The sequence below is a fragment of the Hippocampus bargibanti genome, linkage group LG04 (assembly GCF_051943395.1).
Source record: "Hippocampus bargibanti isolate YZ-2025 linkage group LG04, ASM5194339v1, whole genome shotgun sequence".
Lineage (NCBI taxonomy): Eukaryota > Metazoa > Chordata > Actinopteri > Syngnathiformes > Syngnathidae > Hippocampus > Hippocampus bargibanti.
Window position 1 is genome coordinate 749,607 of NC_142737.1, and position 25,001 is coordinate 774,607.

The 25,001-nt window shown below is 45.2% G+C and overlaps 2 protein-coding genes across 2 annotated transcripts; both read left to right on the forward strand.

Annotated features, from left to right (window-relative positions):
• The first annotated feature begins 427 nt into the window (after positions 1 to 427).
• On the forward strand, positions 428 to 8,211 carry LOC148898616 (PR domain zinc finger protein 12-like). The gene is made up of 6 exons (XM_088995414.1): positions 428 to 899; positions 2,217 to 2,282; positions 3,803 to 3,927; positions 4,398 to 4,553; positions 5,078 to 5,192; positions 6,881 to 8,211. The coding sequence occupies exons 1-6, from the start codon at positions 659 to 661 to the stop codon at positions 7,357 to 7,359; spliced, it is 1,182 nt and encodes a 393-aa protein (XP_088851540.1). The 5' UTR covers positions 428 to 658; the 3' UTR covers positions 7,360 to 8,211.
• A 1,100-nt stretch (positions 8,212 to 9,311) lies between these two features.
• c5 (complement C5) lies at positions 9,312 to 24,918 on the forward strand. Its single transcript, XM_088993387.1, has 43 exons — positions 9,312 to 9,488; positions 11,089 to 11,218; positions 11,296 to 11,361; positions 11,471 to 11,624; positions 11,711 to 11,781; positions 11,995 to 12,092; positions 12,165 to 12,247; positions 12,439 to 12,529; positions 12,615 to 12,723; positions 12,799 to 12,931; positions 13,008 to 13,123; positions 13,217 to 13,405; positions 14,255 to 14,458; positions 14,536 to 14,748; positions 15,491 to 15,640; positions 15,713 to 15,839; positions 16,403 to 16,468; positions 16,541 to 16,741; positions 16,979 to 17,063; positions 17,139 to 17,221; positions 17,299 to 17,438; positions 17,517 to 17,753; positions 17,828 to 17,888; positions 18,339 to 18,428; positions 18,795 to 19,007; positions 19,113 to 19,188; positions 19,263 to 19,421; positions 19,502 to 19,607; positions 19,686 to 19,857; positions 19,916 to 20,040; positions 20,114 to 20,194; positions 20,273 to 20,425; positions 20,605 to 20,667; positions 20,743 to 20,833; positions 20,922 to 20,961; positions 21,231 to 21,333; positions 21,396 to 21,470; positions 21,550 to 21,655; positions 23,025 to 23,108; positions 23,199 to 23,288; positions 23,359 to 23,451; positions 24,290 to 24,428; positions 24,510 to 24,918. Exons 1-43 carry the CDS (start codon positions 9,415 to 9,417, stop codon positions 24,646 to 24,648), a joined length of 5,079 nt encoding a protein of 1,692 aa, XP_088849513.1. The 5' UTR covers positions 9,312 to 9,414; the 3' UTR covers positions 24,649 to 24,918.
• Positions 24,919 to 25,001: the final 83 nt, after the last annotated feature.

Consider the following 25,001-nt stretch of genomic DNA (forward strand, 5'->3'; position numbering starts at 1 on the left):
ACACAGACACACGCACGCACACACGACCAGACGTACAAACACATACACACAAAGATGCATACACACGCACATACAACCAACACGCACACACACAACCTCTCACGCAAACACACGTACATGCATACACGTTTAAACGCACAACAACTTCTCACGCAAACACATGTACACGTTTCAGACCCCCCCCCCCTCGACCATTGAAGTGCTCACTTTTAGACGCCCACGCTGACTTTTTGACACACGCACACACACGCGCGCACACACGCACTTAAGCACCCATTAAAACACCGCCCATCCTTTCAGTTTCTCTTTCCAACACACACACACACACACACACACACACACCCCCCCCCCACACACACATTCGCCCCCCCCCCCCCTGCTTCCAGTCGCTCATCCGCACCCGCGGGCACGAGTATAAAAGGTGGCGCGTGTCGGGCTCGCGCTTCATTTGCTTTTATTTTTTGTGCCCCTTCTTCAACTTGTTGACTCCCCCCCCCCCCCCTCAACTCGCCAAAACAACCACAAATAATTTTGTGTGTGCAAACAAGGCCGACCGAGGGGGTGGCATTCAAAAAAAAAAACATTTTGTTTGAATGTAGTTATCTTATTTCTTAGTTTGTTTTTGTTTCTTTAAATTTGGAGTGGTGGTTTTCCCGCCATGGGCTCGGCGCTTCCCGCCTGTCCGCCTTCGTCAGGCCGGAAGTGGTGGTCGCCGAAGTCTCCCGCCGCCGGCGCGCCGTTGTCGGAAGTGATCACGTCGGACGTGGTGCACAGTTTCCTCTACGGACGATGGAGGCGCGTTCACGGCGACCAGCAGTCGACCCACGAGGCCGCCGCCGCGGGTTCGAGTCCCAGGACCGCCTTCACGGCCGAGGTGCTCGCGCAGTCCTTCTCCGGAGGTCGGTGGTCGTCATTTGGCGGGCCTCGTTTGCATTTTAAAATGGCGTCAGCTTCTTTTTCTCCCCCGTGGGAAGTTTTTTTCTCAACAGCCTTGGGTCATAATGAGAATAATTAAATAACAATAATTACGATGGATAAATTAGACAAATTATTGATTGCCAATAGTGAAAAAAAGATGTACGGATGTAAACGTTTCAAATTGAGCGTTTAGAATTTTTAAATTGAACGTTTTTATTTGGGTGGGGTGGGCCTAAGATTTGTTTTCACAAGTACGAAAAAACTTGTGCGTTAAATTCACAAAAGTTTTATTTTGTCAACTGATTTCAACAAATAAAAGCATCCGGATTCAAAAACTTCCTTAAAACAGACGAACGTACCCGGATGTAGATGCCGACCGAATCCATAAACTTTCGGTTTAATATTTAATACAAATACTTGTATTCCTCTTGAAATATTTGTCATGTAATATAAGGTCATTTGAAATTCCAAACTGAGAAAACTCATCGTGGATATTTTAGCAACAGTGAAATATTTTTTTAACCACTTTTACGTCGACCTTGTTCATAAGAACACGGATAAATTCATTTTCAAATGCATTCATGTTGTTTTCTTGCCGCATTTATTATTAATTATATTATCGTTAAATATATACTCCGTTTGAACCTATTTGATACTCTGTTTTGATTTAATTTAGATTTTTTTAAATGAATTTATCTATGTTGATCATTATATTTCCAGCCGTCTTTTGGGAAATCTTTGACCACAAAATCACGTTTTGTTGACTTCAACGATGTCGTCATTCATTCAAATTGTCTCGGTTTTTGTGGAAATATCCGTCCAAATTGTTTAGCGTCTGTTTTTTTTTTCAAGGCCAGAAACTCCCACGGCCCTTTTAAATACGCACATTTATTTTATCTTGTATTTTCTTAATGTGCCAATTTCATTCGATGTTTATCTTCGTCTCGTCGATTTCGACGTGGGCCACTTGAGACGCGACGAAGTATCGTTTTTGCTGGTATTTAATTTTTTTGGCCTCCATTAGCCGTGAAACACTCTACTCGAAGGCCCATTTGTTGAACCTTTTCAATTATTCGTTCATGGAGCGATCAATCAATCGTATTTAACAATTCCAATACGTGCGTGTGTGTGTGTGTGTGTGTGTGTGTGTGTGTGTGTGTGTGTGTGTGTGTGTGTGTGTGTGTGTGTGTGTGTGTGTGTGTGTGTGTGTGTGTGTGTGTGTGTGTGTGTGTGTGTGTGTGTGTGTGTGTGTGTGTGTGTGTGTGTGTGTGTGTGTGTGTGCGCGCCCGTGTCCGCAGAAGTTCAGAAGCTGTCCAGTTTGGTTCTTCCCAGCGAGGTGATCATTGCACAAAGTTCTGTTCCAGGTAAAAAAAAAAGTCGACATCGATATTTATTCATGACGTCACATAACCAATATCTGTGAAAAAAAAATCGTAAAATGTAGTCTGCTTGACTTTACGTTGAAAAGTCTTGACATTTTAATGTGAGTTGGCGTAACATACACGTGACCGAATGATTTCAATCGAGTTGAAAATCGTAAAACTCAAAGGAGTATTTCAATATTTTTATTGAATATTGGGAAATATATTTTGACGGAAATATTTAATCTATATTTGGCTCGCTAGTGGTAATTCACGAAGGATCGGATGTGCTTCGACAGTCAACGCAGATTCGCCAAATATTGGGGCCGAGTCGGGCCAAATGTTGACGACTTTCAGGTTTGAGGAGCCTTTGAATGAAAATTGAGTGGGACATATTTTTTTTTTTTTCAAAAAGGTCCTAAAAACTCACATCGAGTTGTACTTGGCCATGTTTGCTCGATATTCTTTCAAGTGGCTCTCGATTGAGCACTTCGTTTGCTACCGGAAGTCTTTTCGTCGACCATTCAACTCGTGCAAGCGCCGTTTCAATTAAAAATATGGCGGAGACATTTCCCTCTAAATTATTCCAAATAAACACAGCCACATTTTTTACTTAATTATTTCATATATTCAATTATATTCGGTATTTTTACGTGTTTGTAAATTTCTCGTGAGTCTGCGCTGTAAAGTGTCGAATGTGCGTTTGAGTTTCGTCGTCATTTTCCGGCCATTCAACAATGCAAGCGCCGTTTCGATTAAAAATATTGCGGAGACATTTCCAAATAAACACATTCACAATTTTTACGTATGTATTTCACATCCGCAAATATATTCGGGATGTTTACGTGTGTTTTTAAATTTCACGTGAGTCTGCGCCGTAAAGTGTCGAATGTGCGTTTTTGAGGATCAGCGGGACGCGCCTTTTAGTTTTTTTTTTTTCCAAATTAAGATCTTCCCCACATACCGTCGTAATCGAATACCGTTGTCGAAACGAATTTTTTTTTTTTTTGTAATTTTAAATCCGAAATGTCTTCCAGGAGGAATATACTATAAATTCCTGACTCAAATAGCTATCTAGCTAATAGATAGCTAGCGAGATACCTTAGAGCCTCTGATCAGAGCGACTTTACAGTCACAGGATACATTTTTCTGTGGGTGAGCAGCGGCAGCCACACACGCCAGCGCTCACTCATCCCAGAAGTAACTCAAATAGATAGAAAACTAACTAGCTAGGAGATAGATATAATAATAATAATAATAATAATAATAATAATAATAATAATAATAATAATAATAATAATAATAATCATACATTTCATTTACAAGCACTCTTCAAAACTCTCAAGGTCACTTCACAGTCACAGTACAAGTGTGCTAGCTAGCTAGCTAGCTAATGGATTTTTTTTTGTCTCGCAAGGAATTGACATAAAAACTGCTGGCAAATAGTGTGAGTGTTGATTTACTGCCAATATTTTTTTGTTTTGTGTGTGTGTGTATGCATGGGTGTGTTTTTGTGGATACAGGAGAAGGTCTGGGAATCTTCTCCAAGACTTGGATCAAGGCCGGAACCGAAATGGGTCCGTTTACGGGGCGCCTGGTTTCTCCACAACATGTCGACTTCTACAAGAACAATAACCTCATGTGGGAGGTACGTGCACGCACACACACACACACACACACACACACACACACACACACACACACACACACACACACACACACACACACACACACACACACACACACACACACACACACGTGTGTGGGTGTGTGTGCTTTCAGGTGCTTTCTCTGCCATAATTTTACCTAGTTCCTCATCAATTGTGTTCTGTTTAGTTGGGTTGATAGCTTTTTGCATCAAGTGTACAGATGGCTAGTGCGGGTTATTTGTGGAGCCTGATTGATGGCATATTTTAACCTTGCAGTCTACACTCTACCTTTGAACTATCAAAGTTGAAACGAGTCCAAATTCCACTGTTTTTTATCCATTTTCTCACTATCTCTCTGTCGTCTGCCTGTCTCTTTAATATTTAAACCACCTCCCTTCACTGCTGCGTTATTGACCAATCACGTGGCTTTAACCGATATTTATTTTTAATTATTATTATTTTTGCTTAGGTGTTCAACGGTGATGGCGGCGTGCGTTTCTTCGTGGACGCCAGTCAAGAGGAGCAACGTAGCTGGATGACGTACATCAAATGCGCTCGCAACGAACACGAGCAGAACCTGGAAGTGGTTCAGTTGGGGACGGCCATTTTCTACAAGGCGCTTCAGGTAACGCCACCGGCAGTCGTGTTCATGAGACATTATTAATCGATTGCATCATTGATCAAAACATAATTCATCTTGAAAACTACGTTAATTTTAAATAATAAGAATAATACATTTGATTTCTAAGCGCCTTTCAAAACTCTCAAGGTCACTTTACAGTCACAGGATCAGTTTTTTTCTGTGGGTGAGCAGCGGCAGCCACACGCGCCAGCGTTCACTCAAGCCAGAAGTAACTCAAATAGATAGAAAGCTAGCTAATATATAGCTAATAGCTAGTCAGCTGGCTATTAGCTAATATATAGCTAATAGCTAACCAGATTTAACCAGCTAATATATAACCAGCGAGATAGACAGCTACTATATAGCAAATAGCTAGCTAGGTAGCTAGCTAAAATCTAGCTAGATAGATCATATAGAGCCAGCGATAATTTCATTTATAAGCGGTTTTCAAAACTCTCAAGGTCACTTTACATGCGTCCGCTAACGTGAGGTTATGTTACCTAATGTTGCCCTGAACTGGCTCCTAGACCATCCCCCCTGACCAAGAACTGCTCGTCTGGTATGGAAATTCCCACAACACCTTCCTGGGAATTCCTGGAATTCCAGGAGGCGACGACGAGCAAGCAAAGAAAAGCAAGAGCGGTAAGCTATCGTTAGCATCGCAAGGAATAGCCCCTGCAATTTTTTTTCTTCATCATTTATGTATTAATGGTATAGCAAATAAGTCAGTATTAGCCTAGCAGCTTTTAGCTTAGCAGCTGCTAACGTAATTTAGCTTGCTAGCATTATGAAAGGGTTTTATGTTGAGTTTAACTCATTCACTGCCATTCCCCATTTTATTCGGGAATTGAAAATATGACGGAATTTGTTCGGGTGTTGGTTGCCGATAAAGCGCTGGTTCGACCTCTGGAAAGGTTTTTTTCGGATTATTCGGGGCAATGTTTGTACAGCGGCCCCCATTTCAAGCTCACATAACTCCAGATCAATAAAATTTCGGAATTAACTTTTTTTCCGATGAAAGAAGAGAGTATACGGTTTCTTACGCTGAATTTAATGTTTACATAGTCCTAAAACTCAATATTATAAGAATCAATTTCATTTATAAGTGCCTTTCAAAACTCTCAAGGTCATTTTACAGTCACAGGTTATTTTTTTCTATGGGTGAGCAGCGGCAGCCACACGCGTCAGCGCTCACTCAACCCGGAAGTAACTCAAATAGATAGAAAGCTAGCTAGCTTATAGACAGCTAATTGCTAGCTAGATAGATAATAGTTAGCAAATAGAGAGGTATGTAGCTAGAAACGTTGAGTCTACTTCAAAAAGTGCCATCAAGAGAGAAAAAAAAATATTTAAATTTAGAAGTATGGCATAATGTACACAGATTAGCACGCGCGCACACTACTAAATACGACTACTACTAAGAACAACAAGCTAGTGAGATATTTAATAGATAGATAGCTAATAGATACCTGGCAAGATAGCCAGCTAGCCAAATAGATAGCCAGACACATAGCTAGCTAATAGACAGCAAATTAATGTTCTGTGGCTCCTGGAATTTGAGTGACAGTGACAAAAACCCTGGCACTGGAGTGGACATATTTTTTTCACATCGTCTGGCAGTGAATGAGTTAATGTAGTTTGCTACGTAGGAAAGAGGAAAAAAACGTTAGCATTAGCTTGTTACAATTAGCATTTTTTTCTTGAAAAATTACACAGTGTATTCTCGTTATAATAATAATAATAAATTTACAAGTAACATGAAGTAAAAAAAAATGGAAATAAATAAATATAATAGAAATAATACAATCTAATTAATTAATTAAAATAATTAATATATAACATAATCATATAAAAATAAAATAACAATATAAAAATAATAAATAACATAACGTACCTTTCATCACTTTGCTGCTGTGAAATGTAAATTTCTCCACTGTGAGACTAATAAAGGCAAATCCAATCCAATAACAATAAACAAATAAATAAATAATGAAATATTCAATACAATGAAATAACAATAAATACAATAAAATAAAATAAATAAAACGGATACATTAAATTTTAATTTAAAATTGAATTGAATGAGAATAAATTAAATAAAAATCAATTAAATTACATGAAAAATACATTAAGTTAAAGGAAAATAAAATTTAAGTAAAATTAAAATAAATTAAACTAAAATGCAATAAAATAAATTCCAATAAATAAATTCCAATAAATAAATTCAAATAAAATAAAAAAAATAAAAGTCGTGCTGTAGCCCAGCCGGTTAGCATGGTTGCTAAATACATTTCAATTGTGCCTTTTGTTTTCCACTTGTCATATTTTAGACGATTTCCATGGCTGCGAAAGCTCAATGTCATCATCGTCATTCTCGTCTTCGTCGTCTTCGTCTTCGTCGTCGTCGTCAGGCTCGGTGGCTTCGGGCCGCATGCGCTGCGTCATCTGCCACCGCGGCTTCAACTCTCGCAGTAACCTGCGCTCGCACATGCGCATCCACACGCTGGACAAACCCTTCGTGTGCCGCTTCTGCAATCGCCGCTTCAGCCAGTCGTCCACGCTGCGCAACCACGTGCGTCTGCACACGGGCGAGCGCCCCTACAAATGTCACGTCTGCCAGTCGGCGTACTCGCAGCTAGCCGGCCTGCGCGCCCACCAGAAGAGCGCCAGGCACCGGCCGGCAAACGGCGCCGCAGTCGGCGCCGCGGCCGCCAATCCTGGAGGGGCGTTGCTGCTGCTGCGCGAACAGCACTCCCCTCCGCCGCATCCCGCTTCCATGGTTCACCACATTCCCGCCATGGTGCTCTAGACGGGAAGCTAGCCGCTAACGCAAGCAAAAGTACACGCGGGAAGTAAGCTTTTGTAGCGTGTTTTAGCATAACAGCAGCTATGCTAATCGTTTGATGTGTTTTTTTTTCGCTGTGGTACTTACGACAGGATGTTAGCTTGTTCCCTCCGCGGAATTACCTCTTTTTTTCTGATGAAAGAAGAGAGTTTAAGGTTTCTTACGCTGCATTTAATGTTTACGTCGTCCTAAAACTATCAAGGTCACTTTACAGTCACATGATTAGTTTTTTTTTCTGTGGGTGAGCAGCAGCAGCCACACGCGCCAGCGTTCACTCAACCCAGAATAACTCAAATAGATTGAAAGCTAGCTAGATAGCTAATTGATAGCTAGCGAGATATTTAATAGATAGCTAGATAGCCAGATAGCGAATATATAGCTAGCGAGTTAGCCAGCTAGCCCGATAGATAGCTAATAGACAGCAAATAGATAACCGGCTAGGAACGACAGGATGTTAGCTTGTTTCCTCCGCGAGAGTGATACCACCCTTAACGTTTGTGCGGCACACTTGGAAATGGAAGCGCGGAGAGTTAGCATGATGCTACCTTTTGATTTGCAATTATAATCGCTCCCTACATTTTTTTTTACAAACAATGTTCTGAATTGAAATATAAGAAAGAGATTTTCTGTGTCAAAGCTACCTTTTGAATCGAACGCTGTAACTTAGCATAGCAGCATACTTTGTCTTGCATGCTGCGTGTGTGTTAGCCTAGCATGCTAATCGTTTCACTTTTCTGCATGCTCTGAGCAGGCAATACACTACAAGATCAAATCTCTTTTTGGAATGTATGTCCTAATATGATTATCGATGTGTCATGTATGCTAACATGCTATTTACGTATACAAATAAAGTGAGTTGACCTTCAGTTTCAGCTGCTCTCTTACACAAAGTTGACACGCTAATTTTAGTCAGCAAGCCTATTAACTGATGCTAACATGTTTTGAATCAGAATCAGAAGTATTTTTCGGGAAACATACGGCGCGCCACAATGAGTGATGCGTCATTTGCGAACTAGCCGGTTCTTAGAGCTCCTGAAATGGCTGCCGGCTTTTTTCCCCCCTCTATTCCGCGGCCCCGGTCTTCGGTTAAAGCCGCACGTGATTGGTCAAGAACAAAAAACAAAAGTGAGAAAACTGTTAGAAAACAGTGACATTTGAACTCGTTTCAACTTCATTGATAGTTCAAAGGCAGAATGTAGACTGCAAGGTTAAAATATCCCATCAATCAGGCTCCACATATAACCCGCACAAGCCATCTGTATAATTTGAAGAGAATATACAAGCAACCGGCTATTAATGAAGTTTCTAGCGTGTCTGCCTGCATCTGTTGCTGTTGCAATACCACAACTTCTAAGATGTACAACCCAGAGCTCCTTGAGACACTTTATGCAAAACGTTATCCAAGCCATCAACGACCATCACAAAAGGCAAATAAAACTTTATTTTACAGTACAGTTTATTTCTTTGATTACAATACCATAGCGCATTTATTATACATAAAATAAGGTATATTGTGTGTCGTAAGTAAGGTGTATTTAGTTGAAAATGATGTTTTATGGGGACCTGGGAACGGATTATTCTCTTTTTAATGGTTTCCTATGAGAAATTAATTATTGGAATACACAATTTTCACCTTAAACACACTTTCTGGGAACCAATTAAGTTCGTAAGCCAAGGTATTACTGTAATTTGAATTTTCTCTCTAGTCTTGCTTCTACACGGGCCGATTTTAGGCCCACGGGCCACATATTTGAAGCCAAATTTATCTTCAGCTTCTGCTGCGAAGCCGCTAGCCAAAATCGATATGTTGCGCAGTGTCCGAAAACACCCAAGTGGACCCAGTCACCTTTGGACGCGCACACGTACACACATTTAGTGTACACACACAGGAAGTTCCATTGTGTGTACATGTCTGTCAACGCGCCGCGTTAAAAGTCGCCTGTCAATCACACGACTTGCTTTTCGACTTTTCGAGACTTTGGAGGATCGTCTTATTTTGTGTGTGTGTGTGTGTGCGGCATGAAAGTGTGTGTGTTGTTTTTGTGTGTATGTTGCGCAAGATGGACGGCGGCGGCGGCTCAGCAGGCTACAACGTGAGTCTATTTCCTTTTTCCATTTATTGAATGAACTAAATATGTCATGTTTGTTGTTTTTTTTGTGTGTATTTTTTATGTTAGTTTTGCCTTGCTCCTAAAAGTTGTAGAAGTGATCACACCCTCTCAAGAAACACTTGTTTCCATACAATTAATTGGAAGCACAGAAAAGGCATGCTGATGCTTTGTTCACAAATACCAACAAGTCAAGATCTTTTCTGATTCTGATTTTTACATTCAGTGAAGAAGCCTAAAAAAAGTCTGAAGCCTCAAAAATATTTTGCCGGACCCAAAAAAGATGACAAATTCCAAAATAATAATAATCAATGTATTATCAAAGCGCCTTTCAAAACGCTCAAGGTCGCTTTACAGTCACTTGATAAGTTTTTCTGTGGTTGAGCAGCAGCAGCTCAAATAGATAGAAAGCTACATAGCTAATAGATAGTTAGCTACATAACTTGTCAGCCAGACCACTAATAGATAGCTAGCTAGATAGCTTGTCAGCCAGCTAGACCGCAAATAGATAGCTATCTAGGTAGCTAGCCAGCCAGCTAGACCGCTAATATGGTATTTGGTACTCCACAAAAACACATTGCTAACCATAAAACGTCATTTGGGACAGAAAACCAGAAATGTGTGAACTTGTGTTTTTCTCATGTCGCCTCAATTATAATAATAATACATTTCATTTAGAAGTGCCTTTCAAAACTCTCAAGGTCACTTTACAGTCACGGGATAAAGTTTTTCTGTGAGTGAGCAGCGGCAGCCACTTGCGCCAACGTTCACTCAACCCGGAAGTAACTCAAATAGATAGAAAGCTAACAGCTAGCTACCTAACTAATGGATTGCTAATACCTCAAAGATAGCCAACAGTCAGTCAGCTAGACGGCTAATAGCTAGAAAGCTAGCTAATGGATAGCTAATAAATAGCAAATAGATAGCCAGCCAGGACGGTCCTATGCCAACGGGAGCGGACAAACCCCTCCGCATCTCCGGAGACCCTTACAAAGTTCAGGTCAGGCTTTATTAGCTATTTATTAGTTATCCATTAGCTGGCTGGCTAGCTATTAGCTGGCTGGCTGGCTAGCAATTGCAAAATTCCTCTTCATTTGGTGGCACCCGGTTCACAAAATCAACCAGCAGGTGCGTTGCAGCAGGGAGAGACGGAAAAACCGACAGGACTGGACTTTGAGACTTGGTTGCTAGTGCGATGATGCTGAAAAGGAGGAACTGAGGCCAGTAGGTTCCAAGCAGCCCCAAGTTCTGACGTTGAAGTGGTTGGCTGTGGCGCCCTCGTCTGGCCGCTTTTAGACACTGCACAATGACACATGGACGACGGACACCTTGCTCGTCCATCTTTGGTAAAAGAACGCATCAATGTGGCCTAGAGTCTGTCCCAGCTGCAGGCAAAACTCCCTGGAATGGTCGCCGGAAACTTTAGTTCAGGTTCCTTTTCATTTTGTGAAGAAGAAATGTGAGCCGTGATCAGAGTTGAGGACTTTCTCACAATGCTCAATTTTTCTTCCTGCTCATGACCTCATTAGGCCATGAGCCAATGGGACCCAAGGGTCTGATCTAGACTCCGCCCCCTTTCTCTTAGGTACCTGGTGAGCGCCCCCATGGTTTTACACATCGATGCGATGGAGACGGTCCTGGTGCAGATGTTTGGCTTCACCCAAGAGGTCCGGGTCTACGTCTTCATCAAGACCTCCATGGCGCCGGACCACAAGGTTCACTCTCTCAGTCGTTCATTCGCTCATTGACTCATTTTCACACTCGCTCACTCACTCCCTTTAACTCGTTGCAGGTTCTGTCCCGTCAAGTGGTGACCCTAAATAACCAGAACCAGCACCAGGCCATCACCTCAGTGAGGGTGAGGGAAGTTCACTCATGCTACCCAAAAAAATATTTTCACAGTTTCAACATCGCCTTAATAGTTGATGAACAGAGTCGGCCAATGATTCGGTTCTTCTCGTCTTCAGATCTTTTCTAACCAGCTGGACAAGAGCATGGATCATGTGATCCTGCACGTCCAATCAGCAGAGATCAACCAACATGTGTCAATTCCGGTTAGCCGGCAAAATGGCTTCTTGTTCATCCAGACCGACAAACCTTTGTACACGCCCAAGCAGAGCGGTGAGACACTCTGCAGGAAGACACGAAGTAGACGGTTACTTCCTGTACTGTGGGGGTGACATCACTTCCCTTTTCTGGGTTTGTAGTGAAGGTGCGGGCGTTTTCGTTGAACCAGGAGCTTCATCCGGCAAATCGCAGCGTCTTTCTGACCTTCAAGGTGGGCGAGAACTTCTGGCAGACTGCCTTCTATCCTATCTACTCTATAGTGCTTTCATAATGTCCATCACCTTCTCATTCAGCAGGTCCTTCGTTCAGTCGGTCCTTCACTGACTAACCCAGTCATAGAACCAGCTAGAAACTTTAACCCGCTCACTTGGAAAGTGTGTTTTTATTGTTGTTGTCCTCATCATTGTTGTCATCCACCCACCAGGATCCAGATCATCAGACGGTGGACATTCAAGAGTTGTTGGACCTTAACAATGGGATCCCGTCAATGCAGAATCCCTTCAAGATTCCCATCAGACCAAAGTACTGACCCGGAAATAAGAACCAGAACCGTCCCAGGGCTTCTCGGGACCTGATCTTTTGATGTCATTCCAGGTTGGGTATTTGGTCCATCGAAGCCTCTTATTCGGATCTCTTCAGTACCAAAGCCAAAACGCATTTTGAGATTAGAGAATATGGTGAGACAAGGAGCTGTCAACGGTCTATGGTCTATGGTCTTTAGTTCTTGTCCAGGTCTTGGTGTAGGTCATGGTCCTGGTGTGTGGGTCTGATCCTGGCCCATAGTCTGTGGTCTTTGGTCCTGACCCAGGATATGGCCTGAGTCTATGAACTTGAATCAGTTTAAGTTTGACGTATTGTGTGTTGTCAGTTCTTCCCAGTTTCTCCATCGTGGTCCAGCCTCAAGTCAACTACATCAGCTTTGGGAACTTTAAACGTTTCTGCTTCAAAGTGGAGGCCAGGTGAGCAAAAAAAATCCCCTTCACCCTCTCGTCCACCTCAATCTTCTGGATGGTGTTGTCTATCTTCTCCCGGTCTTGCTCTCAGGTATCTTCACGGTGCTCCAGTTTCTTTTGGTGAACTCTTCTTACGCTTCGGCTACGTGAGCCAGAAAGCACTTCCTGTTATCATCCCAAACTCCGTGACCAGAGAGCGAGTCAGAGCATCTGCTTTTTTTTCTTCTTTGAGTTGCTCGAACGCGTGTGGCGAAACTTTGTATGTATGCTTTCAGTTGTCTCCAACGGGTGATTTGGACATGTGCGTCAACATGGAGGAGCTTTTGTCCAGTCAAGATGGACCGAAAGACCTTCACGCTCTCATCGGGAAGTACTTATATATTGCTGTGCTTCTCCAAGAGGAATATGGTATACATACACACAGACGGACAGTTAGACAGACGTTCAGCTGCCCCTCACCCCTACACCCTACCCCCCTACTCAGGTGGTATCAGCCAGGAGGCAGAGTTTTCAGCTGTGAAGTTTGTCAAGTCACCTTACAGTTTGACCCTGGTATCAACGCCCCCTTTCATCAAACCCGGACTTCCATACACCGTCCAGGTAATGGCTGCTTCACACAATCACTCATTGACTCACTCACTTATTTATTCTTTGATTTATTGCACATACTCCCTCATTCATTCACGACGGCAGGTTCTGGTGAAGGACCACCTGGAGCAGCCGGTGAGCCAGGTTGCGGTACGCGTGTCCCAGCAGCGCACGTGGAGTCCAAGCGGCGAACTGGACGTCAAAGTCTGCCCAGAGCAGGCCCGCAGTCAATCGGAAGGCCTCGCCATCTTTGTTTGCAACACGCCCGCTACAGCCGCTAAGGCGTCGCTCACGGTAAGGAAGATGCTGACCCTCAATGTGTTCGTAACATGCTAGCAGCCAGAAATTAACGTAGCGACCTGTTATTGACGTGTTAATTACTATATTGACATCTTATTCGTGTTTCCGCCATGGCGGCCAAGGGTTTGCACATGCTGACATACGCTATCGCCATGAACACGCTATTAACATGCTATTATGTGACGAGGGTGATGAACCTGCAATTAGCATGTTAATAAACTCGATTTGTTATCCTGCTATCGATCTGTAAGCTGTGAAGTTTACTTTGTCATTCTGAAGGCATTTGTAGACCTTCTATGTCCAATTTGTCCTTAATCTATTCTTAACATCTTGGTAAGTTGTTACTAAATCACCTAGCTTCATGTTTGTTTTCAACATTTAGCTTGTAGCAGACGTACATCTTTCCCTACATTGCATCACAAAAGGTTGAGTGAAGGCTTAGCTAGCTATCTGTTAGCTGTCTATTAGCTGGCTAGCTTTCTATCTGAGTTATTTCCGGGTTGAGTGAAGGCCTAGCAAGCTATCTGTTAGCTATCTATTAGCTAGCTAGCTTTCTAGCCAAGTTACTTTGGGGTTGAGTGAACGCTGGCGCGTGTGGCTGCCGCTGCTCACCCACAAAAAAACTTAGCCTGTGACTGTAAAGTGACCTTGAGAGTTCTGAAAGGCGCTTATAAATGTAATGTATTATTAGTATTAGTAGTAGTTGTGCTCTTAACACCATACTGGCCTGTTAGTAAACACGTATCGCTAACCTTTGGGATGATGCTATTAACGTGTCACGACACACAGTCACTGTTTGAAACATACTTTTAAGATGTCTTTTCTACAAACGGCTCCTTCCAGTTCGAAACATCGGACCCATCGCTTCCGCCCGCCAGTCAGGCTCACCTGGTTCTGACGGCGGTGGCTTACAAGTCTCCAAACCGTCGCTACTTGTACATCGACCTGCCGCTATCGGGCCAGGCCCTCCAGGTGGGCCGCTTCGCTAACATCAAGGTGTACTCAGCCACGCCCTCCTACGTGCCCATCAATGCGCTTAGCTTCCTGGTGAGTACAGCGGATCGACCGTCGTTTGCGCCTCACTTTTCCCACCGCCGCACTGACCGACGTCACCCGGATCTCAGGTGCTGTCCAAAGGCAAGACCGTCCACTTCGGCAGCCATAAATTTGTTGCTAGTGGCGACCACAAGCAAACGCTTAGCTTCCTTGTGACCGATGCTATGGTGCCTTCCGTACGCATCCTGGTTTACTACATCCTGCGCGGCGAGGGCATATCCGAGCTGGTGGCGGACTCCGTGTGGCTCAAAGTCACCGCCCCCTGCGTTGGTGGACTACAGGTGGGAAACCAGACACCCAACAAGTCCTCGCTAAGATCTTTGTTGAGCAGTGGACTTGTGACTGGTTGTGATCCATGTGTGTGTGTGTTTGTATGACTGGTCTTGTGAGGACCACTAACATTTTATACCATACGTAGTGAGGACATTTTTGACAAGTGAGGACCTTTTGGCCGGTCCTCACAAGTTCTTCATTCTAAAAGCTTCTAGGGGGTCTATATATGCATCTGTTAGTTTCTAAGAGGTCCTCACAAACTCCCCCAAAAATATTTTTGGTGTGTATTTTCATTTCACTTGGATACACATTTTTTACTCACTGTGTGTGTTTATTTGTGTGTGCGTGCGTGGTGAATGAGAGGAAAAAGTTCATATCACAAAAAGTAAAACGAAATTTTAACCGAATTCACTACAGGGGTAAGGACTTTGAATGTAGCCATTCAGAAACCTCACCCCTACTATTATTTCAGGTTCAAGTCCATTTTTTATTTCTTTGTTTTTAAAGAAGCTGAAGTGGGAAATGGGGTGACATTTAGTGTTCAAATGGAAGACGAGTTCTTCTCTAAACTTATCAGCAACGGTGGTCCTCACTCCTGATCTGGAGTTATCCGGACCTCACAAAACAATTGAAACAGAAATGTGTGTGTGTGTGCATGTGTCTGCGTGTGTCTGCGTGTGTGTGTGTGTGTGTGTGTGTGTGTGTGTGTGTGTGTGTGTGTGTGTGTGTCTGGGATTTGGATGCAACCAGACTGAACTGTCATACAGAAGGCGGAACTACAGGCCAAAGGATGACTTGCGGCTGGACGTCAAGACCAATCAAGACGGGCTGGTGGCCTTTTCTGCCGTGGACTCCGCCCTCTATCAACTGTACCCCAACTATAAAGACCCCGTTACCATGGTAATTGGACTACTCCACATGAGGAACGTGATTGGTTGTGATGTCACTAACAGGATGTGGGCGGGTCCTCAGGTGCTGCGTCACATCAAGGAAAGCGACCAAGGCTGCGGAGGGGGAGGCGGCAAAGACGCAGCGGACGTCTTCAGATTGGCTGGCCTCACCTTCATGACCAACGCCAATGCACAGCCGGCACCCGGCGGTCAGTCAATGTTGCCCGGTAGTTGTGAACCAGACAGGAAGTACTGTTTGCTATCTATTCGCTCTCTAACTAGCTACCTGGCTACCTAGCGAGCTATCTATTTGCATTCTAACTAGCTAGCTGGCTATGTAGCTAGCTATCTATTTGCTATCTATTTAGCTCGCCGGCTACTTAGCTAGCTATCTATTTGCTATCTATTTGCTATCTAACTAGCTAGTGGCTACCTAGCTATCTATCTATTCGCTATCTATTTGCTATGTAACTAGCTAGCTGGCTTCTTAGCTAGCTATCTATTTGCTATCTAACTAGCTAGCTTGCTGTCCATTAGTTATCTATTAAATGTATTCTGATTATTTGAGTTATTCCGGCTTGAGTGAACACTGGCACAAGTGGCTGCCGCTGCTCACCCGCAGAAAAACGGATCCGGTGACTGTTAAGTGACCTTGAGAGTTTTAAAAGGCGCTTAGAAATGAAATGTATTATTATGATTATGATTATGATTATTATTGTTATTATTATTATTATTATTACTGAAGAGTCCATTGTGAGCATGTCCGACACAGGTGAGGCGTGCACGGCTGCCGTACGAAGCAAACGAGCCTTGACGGAAGCGATGAAGAAACAGAAAGGTGCCTGTTAAGCGTGTGGATGAGGTTCAGATTCTTGTGGTTCTTGTTGGTGAGTCCCATCTGTTTGCACAGTCGCCTCATTCGGAGTTCTGGCGCCGTGCTGCGAGTACGGCATGAAGTACATCCCCAAGAGTGTCACCTGCCAGCAATTTGCTGAGCAGAGCATCCGCCGGACGACGCATCACGTGCGATGTCGTCTCGCATTTACAAATTGCTGCGAATTTATCCAGCTGCACTTGGACCAGGACCAGAACCTCATCCTGGGTCGCTATGGTCAGTATCCGCTTGGTCAGATTTCACGAAAACACCCCCAAGCTGCAATCAAATGGGGGTAGAACGGGGTGAGATCAATCTACTCAATTTTGCAGCCTCCTGTGTCCTCCGGTGTGGAGACACGGCAAATCACGGTCCAACAAATGCAACGAGGCCTTCAAACCCTTGAAAATTGGAAATGGTTCTGATGAATGGTTCCATAACAGTCTGTGCATGTGTGTATGCGTGCCCATTTAGACATGGGGGCTGACTTTGATGAAGCGCCCTCTCTGGTCAGGAGTTTCTTTCCCGAGAGCTGGCTGTGGGAGGTCCAACCCACCAGGTTAACCAGCCCCCCTACCAAAAAAGTTTTGACTCTGTGAGCTGCAAAAGAAACTTTTCTCCGTTGTCCTTGCAGAGGAGGTCAGATGTCCGTCACCAGGGCACTTCCCGACTCTCTGACCACGTGGGAGTTGAAGGCCGTCGGAATGTTCAGGAACGGTGAGAATGGTTTCCTACCTGCTTCCTCACCACCCCTGTTCCCTTCCTGCCTTCAGTTTTACCGCTCTCTCCCGCAGGTATTTGCGTGTCCGACGCGGTGCAGGTCCCAGTCCAGCTGCCGCTCAGCGTGGACGTGCCGCTTCCCTACCAGGTGATCCGCGGCGAGCAGCTAGAGCTTAGCGGCTCTGTGTACAACCAGCAATCGGATAGCGTCACGGTACCACCGACTCTCTTTCCCGCGATACTTTCTGCTACCGTGTCAACCGAAATCATCGTCCGTATGTTCCTTCCTCAGTTCTGCGTGACGCTGACGGTGGGACCCCAGGTGTGCCTGCTCCAATCCCAGCCGTCCGCCGCGGGGATAGGGTTTCGTTCCACCGCCTGCCAATGGAGCCTACTGTCGGCGAAGGATGTTGCCAAGGTGACGTTCACCCTCATGGGCCTGGAGCCCGGGGAACACACTCTGACCTTCACCCTGAAGACTCAGAACCAGGGAACGCAGGACATCCTGGAGAAGAAACTGCGAGTGGTGGTAGGGGCTCAACCTAACTTGACATCCAAGGTCAAAGATGACTCTGTGAATGAGCACTGATTGTTTATTGGCAGCCTGAAGGTGTGAAGATGGAAGACTTTTCCGGTGGCATATTGGACCCACAGGGAATCTACGGTACAGAGAAGCCACAAGTCTTTTGTTGGTTACGGGGTTAAAACTGTCTGGGTGTATCTGGGAGCACAATCCCAACGACCATACAAGAAGCTGGGTATTTCTTTTGTTTCTATCAATTTTGGAGACACTTGTTTTTCGGTTACTTTGGAGCAGTGGTTCTTCATCTTGTTGGAGGCACCGAACGCCACCAGTTTCATATGCTCATTCACCGAACCCTTCTTCCAATGACTATGCCTACTAACTGCAGTCTGGACTGAGGGGTGGACCTCTGTGGCGGAGGATCCACCAAAGCCGTGAGACCGACTCACTGAACCCCTCGGGTTCGATCAAACCCAGGTTAAGAACCACTGCTCTAGAGTATCCTTGTGGCTGCCACAATCACAAAAAAAAGTTTCCAGTTGACTGATCAAAGCATTGGCAATTGCTTGATGCGATGGTGTCACGTCACAGGTTCTGAGAAGACCGCGGTGGTGCTAAAGAACCTCCCGCCAGCTAACATCGTTCCTAACACAATTGTGGAAAGGATGGTGACCATTCACGGTGAGATGTTTCCTGGTTTTCTTCTACCGAATAAAGTCTGGGTTACAGGGCATGAAATCTGCATTAGGAAATCCCTCTGGGATCTCCTCTAGTTTCAGGGAGGACGCACCAAAGCTTTCCTAGGTCACTTCCTCCGTTTTCCAACTGAGGAACATCATCTCAGATAGATTTGGAGTTTTTCAAACCTCTCTAGAACCCTGAGCGAAGACTAGACAACAGAGCAGCAGAAGTTTGTAGGGTTTCCTGGTTTAGTGGCCTCAGTTATTGCATGTCTGTGTCTTGCACACCGTGTTGTTCTGTTGGTTTGACCCAAACGATCTCTAAGGGTTCACTCCCAAATCAGTAATGTGGATATGTGGGTTAAAGGTGAAGTTCTAGGAGATGTCCTGGCAGTGGTGTTCAACCCCGAAGGCCTACGACAGCTGGTCAATCTCCCCGGTGGCTCGTTGGAGGCCGAGCTGGGCAGGGTCCTCCCTCTGGCCCTGGTGTACCGCTACTTGGAGACCACCCAGGGCTGGGATACTCTGGGCGGAGACATCCGGAAGAACTCAGCAGACATGAGACAGAAAATCAAAGAGGGTTCTCTTTCTCTTTCCTCATCATGTTGTGTCTTGTTGGTTTTTGTGATGCCTGCTTGTAATGAAGTGGACAGGAAGTAGTGAGCTCATGGCTGTGTGTGATTAGGACTGGTCAGCATCTCTTCTTTCCGATGCGGAGACTCCAGTTATAGCATGTGGACCAAGAGGGAAGCCAGCACCTGGTCAGAATCCGCAGATGCATCACATGCACAAACATACAGGTCTCTTGATGATCTTCCTGTCTCCTTTCCACCAGGCTAACGGCGGCGGCAGTTCGTACCTTGGCTTCCGTGGACCCTGTGCTCCGGGTGGACCGCCAAGCTCTGTCCGAATCTGTGTCCTGGCTGATCCGGAATTCCCAGAACCCGGATGGCTCGTTTTCAGACACGTCCTCCTTCAGGGCCAACAAATTCATGGAAAGTTTACCTTGACACACCACCAAAAAAATTTGAGGAGTTTGTTTTACAACATCCGCAATCTCTGTGATTGGCCGCAGGCCGAGGGGGCGGATCCAGTCGAGCGCTCGCTGTACCTGACCTCACTCGTCCTTATCGCCCTGCGCCGGGCAACCAGCATCAAAGAACGTATCCTGCAACTGAAGGTGCCTCCTCCTTTGTGTTTCCAACTTTCCCTTCCTGACCTCCATATCGCAACGACTTTCTCTGGGTTTCTCCTTCAGTTCCATGACGACAGCATGAGGTCCGCCGCGAAGTACATTTCCCAGCATGCTCTGACAGTGAAGAGTGTATATGTGCGGGCGCTGGCTACGTACGCCGTGACGCTTCACGACCCAAACGGCGCCATCAGTGTCACACTAATCAATAGCCTCGAGAGGCTGGCCAAGGAGAAAGGTGTGTATGTGTGCATGTGTGTTAGAGTCAGTCTACTCATGCATGTGTCTGCGTCCAGGACGACCAGCCGTGCTCAGGTACTGGCAGGAGTCCGACACAGCAACGGGTTGGCTCAAACCCGACCAATCAAGCGGCCTGACAGTGGAGACGACGGCGTACGTGCTACTCAGCACACTGTTGAAGGTGCCACTCACTGATTGGACGCATCTGTATCCACACTGAAGATGTTGATTGACATGCCAGTTCTTGTTTGAAGGGCCGGATCCCATACGCCAACCCTATCGTGTCCTGGTTGACCCAAGATCAACACTATGGACAGGGATTCTACTCTGTGCAGGTACCTCAGCGCCGTCCCCATCTCGACATGATATTTTACCCACTTCCTGCTTGATACTTTGACTTTTGGGCCAATCAGGACACGGTTTTGACTCTGGAGGCTTTGACGGAGTATAGGCGCCTAATCCCCCGTGCCGTCCTAGACCAGGATATCAACGTCCGCTACGGACGCAAAGGAACGTTGGCTCGGGTCCACCTGAGCCCCTCAAGGCCGGTAGCCACGCCCATCCAGGTGAAGGGGGAGGGGCTTAGGTTGCAGTCATTTGGTTCCTCTTGCGCATGAAGAAGCCAAGTGACTCCTTGTCGGTATAAGAATCAAGAAATCCAGTGTCACCATGAGACCACTTGAGGCCTTGAGAATCAATGAGCTCACGAGAGTCCAGGTTGTAAAGTTGTCATCTGTGCTGTAAGGTGTTGAAGAATGACGACATCACTGTTTCCACGGGATTCGGGAACGGCGTGTCTAGTGTCAAGGTGGGTGTGGCTTTGCTGAATCTACACACTTTCCCACGATGCAATTGGAGGTCGCCCTGAAATTTGGTGTCTTAGATGAAAACAGCGTACTACCAGACCAAGGCACCCTCTCGCAACTGCAACTTTGACCTTAGCATCGAGATGGTCGGCGCAGACCCGGAGGAGGGTAAGACGTACAAAATGGCTGCCACGCCAACTATCCATTGACCGTTAACATTGGATGTTCTTCTATTTCTCTTCTTCGTCCTCCTCAGGCCCTAGCATCCGTGAACCGCACCTGTCCGCGTGCGCCAAGTAAGACAAATTACCCATTAGGCTCTGCGCTAACTATCCAGCATGCCCAACTAACGGTCCTGGCAGTTGCGGTGGGAAGTTACCAAGTGGCGCAAATATTTGGATAACATACTTTTTACAAACATCTGATGAAATGACTAAGGTCATTTAAAATCACAGGAAGTATTTCTGCCAAACAAATATAGCTCCAAGAAAGGTGTCCTGGTTATTTCTAACCCGTTTATTTTGCAAGTGCAAGACTACTCGTTTGGTCTGTTTTTCACGTGCAGGTACAAGCCTCCTCCCAATGAGCTAGCAACCGAGTCCACCATGACGGTCATGAAGATCCAGCTGCCAACCGGCGTGGAGGCCCACCTGGAGGACCTGAGACAGGTGACTCCCATGGTTGCTGCGTGGCAAAACGCTACCCAAATAAATCAATAAACATGTTCCAGTTCCGAGATACACTGGAGCCTGTCATCTCGCACTACGAGCTTCAGGGTACCACGGTCATCATCCAGATGGACTCTGTGAGCACTGAAAAGACCCAGATGGACTTCCCCCTTACCCCCTTGCGCCACCTCTGACGACTTCCTGTCTGGGTTTTAGGTTCCCTCTGACGTGTTTCTGTGCGTCAGCTTTCGTATCCGCATTGGGTTTAAGGTGGGCGGAGCCAGCAAGTCTCTTCTAACTGTTTCAGAGCCTCAAGACAAAGGTGAGAACATCCTTGGTATGGAAATCCACTTGGGGAATTTGTAGTACTCTGAAGGTCTGTTGCTTGGTGTGCCTGTTTGAATTTCTGAAAGATGGGATTTGAGCTTTTGTAGTCCTCCGGAAAGAAGTTAAAGTTCATCAAGACTGTGTTGTGGTTCTTGGGGTTGAGAAAGAGAACATGCTGGTTACTGTCGTTTAGGGCCATTGTAGGGTTTTACATGCTATGACAACGTTGCGTTGGAATAACGGCAAATCCGAACCAAATTGCGTCAGTAGAGATTAATGTTAACAATAATAATAATAATAATAATAACACATTTCATTTCTAAGCACCTTTCAAAACTCTCAAGGTCACTTTACAAGTATCAGTTCTTCTGAGGGTGAGCAGCGGCAGCCATACGCGCCAGCGTTCACTCAACCCAGAAGTAACTCATGTAGATAGAAAGCTAGCTAGCTCCCTAATAGATAGCCAATGGCTCGCTAGTTAAATAGCTAGCCAGATAGATAGATAGATTAATAATAATAATAATAATAATAATCCATGTCATTTAGAAGCGCCTTTCAAAGCTCTCAAGGTCATTTTACAGTCAGAGGATATTTTATGCGGGTGAGCAGCGGTAGCCACACGCTCCAGCGTTCACTCAACCCGGAAGCAACTCAAGTCGATAGGAAGCTAGCTAGCTAGCTAGGCAATCGATAGCCAACAGATAACTATCTAGATAGCCAGCCATCTCGATAGTGAATACATAGCTAGCTAGCCAGCCAGATAGCTAAAAGATAGCAAATAGCTAGCAAATGATGATAATAATAATAATAATAATAATAATAATATATATTGATGTCAGCACTGAGAGCTACGCTAAAAGGTACCTTCCAAATTTCTCAACGGACTATTGCATTAAAAATTCACTGACGACACTACTGAAAAAAAAGTTTTAAAAACAAAAAGGAAATTTGTGTTGTAGATGGTCGATATTTGGAAAAATGAAATTGTTATTTGATGTTTGTGGATGGAACATGTTGCCAATAGGAGGCTAATAGATAGCCAGCTAGCTAGCCTGCTAATAGATAGCAAATACAGGTGACATCCGACTTGTGACCGAGTTCCGTTCCGACCAAACGGTCGTAAGTGGAAATGGTCGTAAGTCAACATCCATTCAAAATGTTGAATAGAGACTCGCAAACTAAACCCCTCTGGTACCATCGCGCGGTCGATTGCTGTGTGAGAGTGAGATGCTGGTTGGCTGGCCAAAATTGTCGTACGCGTTGCCGGCTCGCTAGCGCGTTGCGGTATCAGGGGTAGAATTATATTTTTTAAAAATAGGCTCTGCAGGTCGTGATAATGTGGTCATGTTGTTGTTCTTCCGTAGGAAGTTTGTGTAGCAAAGAATTCTCCTACACGGAGCAGAAGCTACAACGCTTCTGTGTGGATGACCAGTGCCAATGCATGAGAGGTGACTCCGCCCCCCGTAACATCTGATTGGTGGCCACTCACCCAGGCGCTCTTTCATTGAACGTGCGTCGTGAAACTCGTGTCGTCGTAGCTGCGTGTGCGACCTACAGAGCCAAGCCCGATTTGACCTTGACCGCCGCCAAACGCCTCCAGGAAACGTGTCAACCGCACATCAAATACGGTGAGAATGCGCGGCGCTCTGTACGGGGACTCGAACGCAGCGCCGGCGTGACGCGACTCCATGTTTGCAGCTTACAAACTGCAAGTCAAGTCGTCGCAAACGGAAGGTGACTTTGTGACCTTCACAGCCGATGTGCGTGAAGTCCTCAAGAACACAGATCCAGGTAATCTCGCCACACTCAATCGGAAACCTGAGAAGCTGAAGACTGAATCGCCCTCAGCGTTGTTCAAAGAACAATTATGCTAGCTATCTATTTGCTATCTAGCTGGCTACCTGGCTAGCTAGCTATTTGCTATCTATTATCTAGCTACCTAGCTGGCTCTCTATTTGTTATGTATGCTTGCTAGCTATGTAGCTGGCTGTATATTAGCTATGTGGATATCTAGCTAGTTGGCTAACTGTCTAGCTGGCTATCTCTTAGCTAGCTAGTCGATGTTACCTGTATTTGCTATCTATTAGCAGGCTACCTAGCTGGCTATCTAATTGCTATTAGCTGCATGGATAGCTTGCTAGCTATGCAGCTGGCTGTCTATTAGCTATATGTCTATTTAGCTAGTTGGCTAACTGTCTAGCTGGCTATCTATTAGCTATCTTAGAAATGAAATGTATTATTATTACTGTATCTATTAGCTAGCTAGCTTGCTTTCTATCTATTTGAGTTACTTCCGGGTTGAGTGAACGCTGGCGCGTGTGGCTGCCTCTGCTCACCTGCAGAAAAAATATCCTGTGACAGTAAAGTTTCCTTAAGAGTTTTGAAAGGCGCTTCGAAATGAAATGTATTATTATCTGTTAGCTAGATAGCTAGCTTTCTATCTATTTGAGTTACTTCTGGGATGAGTGAACGTTAGCGCATGTGGCTGCCGCTGCTCACCTGCAGAAAACCTGATCCTGTTCCTGTGACTGTAAAGTGACCTTGAGAGTTTTGAAAGGCACTTATAAATGAAATGTATTATGATTATTATTATTATTGTTGTTGTTGTTGTTATGATGATGATGATTAGGGTTCGAGGCCTTGAGTTCCGGCTCGGAGGTGGAGCTCATCCACAAGGTGACGTGCGACCTCGTCCGCGTGGAGCTAAAGCAGCAGTATCTGCTGATGGGATCCAGCGGGTCGGAGGTGCGAGTAGGTCAGGCCTCCAGGTGAGTGTACCGCCCCCCCCATTTTGGGCAAAGGCCCCATTGGTGGAGCCCAACGCGCCCGTCCGTCTTTCACGTCCTCAGGTTCCGCCTCCCGCTGGACGCCGACGCCACGTTGGAGCCGTGGCCCACCCGATGCGAAGATCCGGTCTGCACAGCGCAAACAGCCAGCATGGACGAGTACGCTCTTGACCTCCAGCTCTTCAGCTGTCCGAAAGCCTGATGGCGTCGCGTGACGTCATCAGCATGGCGACAGCCTCGGTGTTTAAAACGGAGACCTTGATAAGGCTTCCTATGGATTCTTTTTAATACGTGCTAATGCTAGCAAATGCTGGTCTCCAGGATAACAGTACAACTAAAAATGGCATTGAGTTATTTGTTTGGTTGTTTGTATTGGAGGGGCTAATGTTGCCCTATTACCGATGTGAAATTTGTCACTCGCCGTAAATGAAATATTAGGAAGTTACCGCGAATTAAAAACAAACGTCCTGCGTGTGGGGAGGATTTCATCATAAAAGCTGAACACCGCTTCTCCACTGTTATACTTTTATTGTGAAGCGATCTTCAGGAAATGAA

Bases quoted from the DNA above. Each gene is read 5' to 3' on its own strand.
- LOC148898616 (XM_088995414.1), top strand. From the start codon at position 659: ATGGGCTCGGCGCTTCCCGCCTGTCCGCCTTCGTCAGGCCGGAAGTGG. The intron at 900-2,216 runs GTCGGTGGTCGT...CCGTGTCCGCAG, and splicing joins CGCGCAGTCCTTCTCCGGAG to AAGTTCAGAAGCTGTCCAGT. The intron at 3,928-4,397 runs GTACGTGCACGC...ATTTTTGCTTAG, and splicing joins ACAATAACCTCATGTGGGAG to GTGTTCAACGGTGATGGCGG.
- c5 (XM_088993387.1), top strand. From the start codon at position 9,415: ATGAAAGTGTGTGTGTTGTTTTTGTGTGTATGTTGCGCAAGATGGACG. The intron at 12,093-12,164 runs GTACTGACCCGG...ATGTCATTCCAG, and splicing joins AAGATTCCCATCAGACCAAA to GTTGGGTATTTGGTCCATCG. The intron at 15,641-15,712 runs GTAATTGGACTA...GCGGGTCCTCAG, and splicing joins ATAAAGACCCCGTTACCATG to GTGCTGCGTCACATCAAGGA.